Source organism: Arachis ipaensis, chromosome B9 (assembly GCF_059453495.1).
Source record: "Arachis ipaensis isolate K30076 ecotype BB chromosome B9, ASM5945349v1, whole genome shotgun sequence".
In the NCBI taxonomy this organism is placed as follows: domain Eukaryota; kingdom Viridiplantae; phylum Streptophyta; class Magnoliopsida; order Fabales; family Fabaceae; genus Arachis; species Arachis ipaensis.
Window position 1 is genome coordinate 100,272,238 of NC_142444.1, and position 9,334 is coordinate 100,281,571.

At 28.1% G+C, this 9,334-nt stretch overlaps 1 protein-coding gene across 1 annotated transcript; it reads right to left on the minus strand.

Moving 5' to 3' along the window:
• On the minus strand, positions 1–6,492 carry LOC107618704 (methionine gamma-lyase). The gene is made up of 3 exons (XM_016320838.3): positions 5,788–6,492; positions 5,281–5,567; positions 1–689 (listed from the first exon to the last, which is right to left on the minus strand). The coding sequence occupies exons 1-3, from the start codon at positions 6,252–6,254 to the stop codon at positions 115–117; spliced, it is 1,329 nt and encodes a 442-aa protein (XP_016176324.1). The 5' UTR covers positions 6,255–6,492; the 3' UTR covers positions 1–114.
• Between the last annotated feature and the right edge of the window lie 2,842 nt (positions 6,493–9,334).

Genomic DNA, 9,334 nt, shown 5'->3' on the forward strand with positions numbered 1-9,334 from the left:
TGGACGAAATTCAAAATATAAACATAAACATATTTGTACGTATGATCTTGAACACAAGCTTTATTATCGCATTAAAAGAAGTGACAAAACAGTGAAACATTAATGCAGAGTGCTTCAATTCTTGTTTAGCCCATGTTCTTGGAGTCTAATAAGCGCCTTCTCAAGCTGACTCCACTTCTGCTCCAAGGTCCCAATATAGCCCACTGACATTCTAACTAGGCCCGGTGAGATTCCAGCCAGGGCCCTCTCCTCAGGATCCATCTCACTGCTTGTGCTACTCCCAGAGCATGACATTAGGGTCTCATAATAGCCTAAGCTCACAGCCATGAACCCAAATTGCCCATGGTTTTGCAAGTGGTGCATGAGCCAGTTGGCCCTCTCTTCTGTCTCCATATCAATGCAAAGAAGCCCACCAAACCCATACTCCTTGTTATACATTGACTTCAAGAGCTCATTATGGGGATGGTCTTCAAGGCCTGGGTATATGACCTTGAAGCCCAGATTTTTCAGCCTTGTTGCAAACACAAGTGCACGGTGGCAATGCTCCTTCATCCTTAGGCCCAAGTGAGGGATCCTCTCTGAGAGCTCGAATGCCACCTTTGGGTTCATTGTTGGGCCCAATAACATTAGGGTCCCTTGGTGGAGGTCCATCATCGAATTCACTAGGCTTGCAGGCCCGCACACAACCCCTATCAAGAAATTAGAATTGATAAGTCCAAAAAAATAATAATAAGAAATTAGAATTGATGTAATAAATTCTGCTGTGCTTAATCGTTTCCTAAAAATGTATTATTATTTAATTGAATTGTTGAATAAGTAACACTATAATACCATAAGAAAAAGCGTAAAAAATTACAGCATCATCAATAGGTCAAACACGATCTTAACTCTTAATAGTCTAATGCATCCATTAGGATTGGAGTCACCAAAAAGAAAATCCATCAGTTTTGGAAAAGGTAAACAATCGCACGTCCCACGCCAAAGGTGTGAATTTTCTTTTGTTTGAAACTCAGTGATCAGATTCTCCGACTCTATTGGATAAATAATCTTTTTACATTTAACAACTTTATTTGTTTCAAAACCAAATTAAAGGCCAAATTTATTTTTCCTAGAATAAAACTTTTTTTTAGCATAAATATAAAAAAATTATAAAATCATTTATTTTAAATAAATTATTTTTAGCATAAATAGTAATTAGTCCTCAAAGTAAATATAAAAAAGCTATACTATTTGAAGTATAATTAATTGACAAATTAGTCTTTATATTATTTTAAAAAGAATTATTTATCATATTATAATATTTTGTAAAATTTAATTATTTTGTAATAAAATTTACAGAATTTATTTATCTAATATATATTAAATTTAATTAAAACGATAAAAAAATCAATTTACCTAATGAAGACAATAAATTTTCAATATTTTTAAAATTTTTTAAAAACAAAAATATATAATATTAATTTTTTAAATATCATTCTAGTTGTTTATTGATTATTTATTTCATTACAATTTTATTAGATAAAAAATATAACGTGACAGGACTACGTGGAAATGACATGTTCTTCTACATTTTTCGACAACCTAAACACGTGTATTATGGAGAATGAAAGAAGTGATATAGACACAGAAGGAAAAGACAAAGATCGTTCACGTGGTAGTACGAACGGTGATCACATGTGTCCAAAGGTGGCTTAGTCGAGGTCGTGTGTAAATTGTGCACTCACTTTAATAATTAAGGAGGAATGATAGGGTCAGTAATTTTTGTGATTTGTAGCCATCAAATAGTCATCAAGATAATTTTAATAGTGTGAGATTAGTGTAAGATTTTATTCAATGGCTCACTTTTTTTTTACTAATTATATACTGGTCAAAATTTAACAAAGTTGTTGGCCCTAAACTTTTCCATAATTAAGCATGAGACTAATGTTTGTTTGATTTTGATTTTTTTTTTGTTTTTTTTTTCGAGGGAGTACTAAATATTAAACATCTATGTCGTTAATAATAAATAAATAAATAATACTTTTATTATACTTTTGTAAATCTAAAATGCATAAATTTATTGTATTTTTCTTTCGTGTAGAAAACTATGAATTTGAAATACAATTATTATTTTTCTTAAAAATATGATTAATTAAGTAAAAAAAAATATTAAAAGATATATTATTTTAGGATCTAACTCTTCTAAAATTATATTGTTACTTTAGAAAAAAATATACCACTAATCATCTTTGGATTAAAATATTAAGGCTCACAAATAATAAATATTACAAATTTAACGATAATTAAAATATCACTTTATTAATATTACCATTTTAAAATATCTTTTTTCATTATTTTGGACTACTAGCATCATTGTTTCCTTTTTTAAGATAAAGTATATTTTTAAATTTTATATTATTTTAATTTTGTCTTTAAAATTTTTATTTTGTATCAAATATATTTTTGGTTCGTTTGTGTTTTAAGTTTTATTTATGTAAAATTATTACTGAATTTATCTTAAATTTATTGAAAAATTAGTCATTAAAATTATAATAAAATTAAAATAAATAAATAAATAAATATATCCTCAAAAATATTGTATCTTACTACTGTCGTTGTAATTGATATCTCGCAGAAGTGGGGACTATCGCTGTCCGTTAAGGTTTCATGTCTTTAATAAAGATGATGATGATAACTACCAAATACCTAAAGTTGGGTAATTTGTAAAAGTTTTAATAGCTAACCACAAATCTTTTTATATTAATTAATAGTAATGTGTGGGACACCCAACTTATTTGGATCTGCAGATTGATGTGTAGATAAGATACAGTGGTATACTATATGAGCTGGAATAGTGAGTGAGTAAGAGCGTAGTCGTGGATGTATCCAAAGATAAAGGAGTCCCATTTACTTGATTTAACTTTAATTTAATAATTGTCCTATAGAGCATGTTCTCCAACAAAGAAAGATTATAGTAACAATATGCGGACAGACTACATAGCCAAGAAAAGTAGTCACTACAAATATCAAATCTGCTTTGATTTATGTAATTAAAAACTAGATTATCATGGGGAAAGGGGAATGAATCAATCGCATATTCGCACGGCTTGTGGCCCCCAATCATCCACCATTTTAGACAAAAGGACTCACGTGCTTGTTGTGATCTTTGTTAAAACATTATCTTACAGGACCGTTCATACAAATATTGAGAAAAATTATATTTAATTTTGAAATTATTACTTTTCTTTCAAGTACAAATATTTAATAAAACAATTTTTAGAAATAAAAAATTAAAAGTGTTTTTTAAAATTATAAATATAGTTATATCATTGACCTTTTACTCATTAATGTAAGGGATGGTGGCTTTTGTATTCACTTATTATTAAAAAAAAAACTAATTAATTACTTCACCTAATGCATTAAAATCTTTTATTTTATAAATATGTTTTACAATTTTTCTCTATTATTTATTAAATTTGACTCCACCATCTTTAAGAAAATAAAAAAATGTTTAATTAATTAATTTTATTTATATTGACTACAAAATTATTAATCATGTTATAATATGTATCATTCATTTTAGGATTTTGTTAAATGCTATAGAGACAGCCCTAAGAGAGTGAAAAGATTTTTTTTTTCAATACATTCAATGCATGAAATCTTAAACAATAATAAATAAGATAAAATTATTAAACTAGTATCTAAATAATAAAATTTGAATCCACTATCTTTAAGAGAATAAAAAAATAAAAAATAATATGTTTAATTAATTAATTTTATTTATATTGACTACAAAGTTATTAAGTTATAATATGTATCATTCTTTTAAAGATTTTGTTAAATATTACAGGGACACCCGTGAGTGAAAAAAAAAATTGTTTCCAATACATTCAATGCATGAAATCTTAAACAATAATAAATAAGATAAATTAATAAAATAGTAACTAAATAATAAATAATAAAATTTTAATGTATATCACATGATAAATAAGCACTTAATTATACTTTTGATCGTATTTTTTAAAATTATATTTGTCTTAATATATTTTAAAATTATTTTTATCAATAATATAAATTTTAAAATATTATTTTAGTATTTTATGCAATTAAATATTTAATTCACATTTTTTATTGAAACTTTTTGTTTGTAGTATTTTTAAGTAATGCACCCCAAGATTTTTCTAATTATACCTCCACATTATCTTTCTTCACGACTTAAATATTTTGGATCTGTCACTAATTCTATGATGCCCTGAGGAATTATATACCATTATTTTGGAGATTCAAGTACTAATGACGTGTTTGATCTAATCTTATAGTTCATGCTGATAAATGTATCTTTTTTATTACATTAAAAGATTTAAAATCTTTTTTATTTGTCAAGTGAAATTTTAACTTTTCCTAAAAACTCATATTTTTTATTACATAATAAATTTTTTTATTTAAATTAAATAAATATAAAATTTATAAAAATACATAAAATATAACATAATTACATAATATACCAAGAAGGTTTCAAAAAAAATAAATAAATATCAGGTACTCAGACTTGATCACAAAAATTAGATGAGTACTAAAGATCCAAGGTACGTGCAAAATTTTTAAAGAATCTCCTTATCTCAGAGAAATTTTAATTGGTGTTTTAGTGTATATAATTGAATTGATGCTATATATATATTTTTTTACCAAAGATACGAAGGATTGAATCCGCAACCTCTTAGATGAGTATGAGAAGATTATGCCATTTGAGTTATTATTCATTGGCGAATTAATGCTATATTTGTTTGATTTTTATCATTTTATTTTATTCAATTTAATTTAAATAATTTTAAATTATAAAATTATAAAAATATTAAATTTAAAATTTAAATTAATAATTTAATTTAATAAAAATAAATATTCTTATATTATGGTACTAATTATTTTAAAGTATAGTAATCTAAATTTTAAATTAAATATTTTTATAATTTTAAAATTTAAAAATTATTTGAATTCAATTAGATGAAATAAAAAAAATAAGAATCAAACAAACATAGCCACAATTCAATTATATACACATCTCCGTTACTAAGACGATAATTGAAACTTATGTATATTTCAATACACTTTAAAAATTGTGCAAGTATCTCGGATATTCATTGTACATTTACATAATTACTTTATATTTTATATATTTTTGTAAATTTTTTTATTTATTTAATTTAAATAAAAAATTATTTTCTAATACTATAAAAAATGAAAAAAAAAATTTAATTTTAAAAAAAAAATTCGAAAAGATAAAAGACCGAAACAAACACAAACCTGCAATGATATCGGCCCCACCACTGATAAACTTGGAGATACTATGAACCACCACGTCAGCACCCAGTCTTGCCGGAGACAGCACCATCGGAGCGAACGTGTTGTCCACCACCACCGTCACACCTTTCCCGTGCGCCACCCTACTCAGCTCCGGCACGTTCGCCACCCTCAGCGTTGGGTTCGACACCGACTCGAAGTACAGCACCTTCGTCTTCCCCTCCACAATAGCCTTCTCCACCATCTCCACGTCGTCAACATCCACGAAACTCGTCGTAATGTTACACGCCCTAGTACAAGTTAGTTTCAACCAAATAGAATCCGTTTAAAAAAATAGTTACAACTGAAAATTAATTAATTAATTAATTTAATAAATTAGTTTGTTAGAGTAGACTCAGATACGACGTTGGAATATAAATGGAGTAATGTTATGGTGCGCCAAGATCCAGCGTGATTTTCTCTATGCTGAATTTGAATTTGTATGGTTTTGGAGTGCTAATTAATTAATACCTAGGGAGGAAGTGGCGGAGGAGGGCGTGAGTGCCGCCGTAGAGTGCTCGGGAGGCAACAATGTGACCGCCGTTGGAGCAGAGCTGGAGGAGGACGGCGGAGATGGCGGACATGCCGCTGGCAGTGCAGTAGGCGGCTTCGGTTCCCTCGAGGGCGGCCATGAGACGGCTGAGGTTGAGCACCGTCGGGTTAAAGTGGCGGCTGTAAATAAAGTAGTCGCCGTCGGGGCCAAGCTCTCCGGAGAACATCCGCCGCATGGTCTCTGGCTCCATCACCGTGAACGTGGCGGAAGCCTCGATCGACATGTTAACCCCGCCGTGTTCTCCAAACTCGTGCCGCGCACTCGCAAGTGCAGCAGCTGGGTCATGGCGGTTGGTAGCAGATGACAATTTCTTGGCATCGCCGCTGCCAGTTTCGTCGGAACGGCTGCGTTTTGGGGTTGTTGCAAAGAAAAGTGTGTCACTCATGGTTGGTTGTGTTGTCTTCGCTATTGTAGAAGAGGAGGATGGAACGCAGGGTATTAAAGGGATGAAGGAAGAAAAAAGGAAACTTAATTAAGCTGTGTATATGGCTTGGATGTTGGAAAGGTGCAAATAGTAGTCGAATTTGATTTGTTTTGCGTGCAATGTATATGTATTTATAATGGTTTGGACCATGAATAATTATTAACGAGGAAGTTTCTTTCCAAGATAGTATGAATGTATTAATTTTTTTTGTTTTTCTAACCACTGAACGTATTAATTACTATACTGAGTTAAAGAGAAAATATTTAATTTGATTTTTGAAATTATATTTAATTTTTAATTTAATTTTTAAAATTTTAATTGTCTCAATTAAATTTTTAAATTTTAATTATGTTAATTTTTTTGGTGATTTTTATCAGAAAATCAATTAAAATGTTTAAAAATTAAATTGAGATAATTAAAATTTTAAAAATTAAATTAAAGTTCAAATATAATTTTAATGGCTAAATTAAGTCTTAAATTAATGAAATAAAAGAGTTTTATATCATGGTGCGTATTTTATATATATATATATATATATATATATATATATATATATATATATATATATATATATAATACAATACAATACATTCACTTTCGCATCTCTTAGGAAATTCTCATCTCATAGGAAAGTGAATAAATTGTATTGTATTGTATTTGTTTATAATTATATATACGAGAGTACAAAAGTAGTACATAATAAAATATATTAAGTATAATAATTTTAAACATATTTTAGGTATGTTTATTTTTTTATGTTCAATCATATATTAATAGAAAATAAAAATTTATTCTCTAAATACATTTTGACATATTTAAATATCATTGTATCTTAATATATTTAATTTTATTTTTAATATATATTTTTAAAATAAATTTAAAAATAATATATATTATTATTTATTAAAAAAAATTAAATACTTTATATAATTAAATAAAAAAAATTTTTGGAGTCAACAATTTTTAATATTTTTAACCATTATTTATTCAGCATAAATATTAAATTATTTTAATAAAAAAATTATTAATTTATATGTGTAAATTCTGAAAAATTTAAATATAAAATTGTATTAATTCATGTATGCAAAACTCTTAGTAAATATAAGTACAAATTATATACTTCTTGTATGTAAAATATATGTAAATATGAAAACAAATTATTGTTGACTGTTTTGCGGGTCGCTTACTTGGGGATTGCTGACTAAATGCTGGCCAAAAATAATAATATTTATTGATTATACAGCATTGCTCTTAAATAAAGATATTAAAATAATAAAAAAATTAATTTATATTTTAATATTAATAAAATATCAAAATATCATTATAATTTATATAAAAAATACTTTATATTATATATGTATCGGATTCCCATGTCTTTAAAATTCATATGTTCATTGTCTCGTGTCGTGTTGATTGAACATGTCATTTTTTTATAAATTATTAAATTTTATTAAACAAAAATTAAAAGATGCTATAAAAAAAGAATATTGTTAGACTTTATATAATAAATTTTAAATAAATATAGAAAATACTAATACATAAAAAATTATAAATCTTTTCTATTTACTAAAATTAGTTAATAAATATAAGTAAAAATTTTATTATATTAAAATAAATTTATATTAAAATGCTAGTTTTAATTGCAGCCAAAAAACATAAAATAATTAAATTTTAGAATAATTATTTAAATTAGTCCCTAAAGATTTTAAAAGTGGACATTTTAGTCCCTAAAAAAAATTAATACACAGATTGTAATACCCTAACTATCAAAATGTCACGCTTCCGGCTGCGCTACTCTGATAGCTTGGGTATTATGACGACTCTTAAATATTTAATACTAAAATATGAGCCTGTTTAAAACTTAAATCGTATTTTGCAAAAGACCGTTTAAAACAAAACATAAATATATACTTATAACCATATACATAGTATTAACTTACAAGCTTAACATAAAACAAATCCTATCCCTCTTACAAATTGTGAAAGATAAAGGCGAGGGAAATAATAAATAATAACTAAACCAATACAAAACGTTGTGACAATAACTAGGTAAACTCTTCATGACTTCTACGTCTATATCCTAAAAAGGGAAATTTGTAGGGGGTTGAGAACATCATCCTCGAAAGGGTTCTCAGTAGAGGGTTTTAAAAATTGTTATGAGAAGATACTTTTAACGAAAACTGTTTTAAAAGCTCAGTAGTCGTCGTTGTCTTATGAATCTATTCAAACATCGACATGTAATTAAATCTGAAATTCCAACACCCATATCTTAATTTCATAAAAATTCCATTTTTATAAGTAGACATAATATTCAATGTAAATACCAAGGGATCAATCAACCCAAACTCACCCGTCGTGGCCTCCGGCTCAATATACAATTAAATTTTGGCCTCCGGCCCAACAAAACTCATGACCGCTATCATCAATCCACCACCAATACTTAAAACAGAAATCAGTCACAAGCACAAACAAATACAAGGCAAACACACTTAAAGAACAGTTACAACAAATATCACAGTTACCAGTTAAGCAGAACTTATCAGATAGGCAAACCAAAATAATTTAAGCACTCCCAAGCAATGGCAAACAAATGCAGTATGATGCATGCCTATCCTACTGACTGTGAGCTCACGTGTCGGTTACTTTTCCAGAGCCTGACACATCTAGTAGCTAACCCGGATATCGTCTTCTTGAAAACTGGTGGGTGGTACACCACTACGAACCCCACCTAGTAGGCAGTACACCACCATGAACCCTACCATTGCGAGCGATACACCACCACAAACCTCGTAAGATCTTCAATTGGAAAATAACACACACACATCTGGGCGGTAAACCACACGAACCCCACAAAGCATCCACTTTTAAAAATATGTGGGCGGTACACCACCACGAACCCCACATAACATCCTCTTTTAAAAATATGTGGGCGGTACACCACCACGAACCTTGACAGGTCAAAGCTCAAAACAATTTCATTTTTATTTGAAAACCAACATCACTCCTTATAATTTTTTCCAAAACACCCAAAACCACCTTAC

Bases quoted from the DNA above. Each gene is read 5' to 3' on its own strand.
- LOC107618704 (XM_016320838.3), bottom strand. From the start codon at position 6,254: ATGAGTGACACACTTTTCTTTGCAACAACCCCAAAACGCAGCCGTTCC. The intron at 5,568-5,787 runs GTATTAATTAAT...AACTTGTACTAG, and splicing joins CTCCGCCACTTCCTCCCTAG to GGCGTGTAACATTACGACGA. The intron at 690-5,280 runs GTTTGTGTTTGT...ATTTCTTGATAG, and splicing joins TGGGGCCGATATCATTGCAG to GGGTTGTGTGCGGGCCTGCA.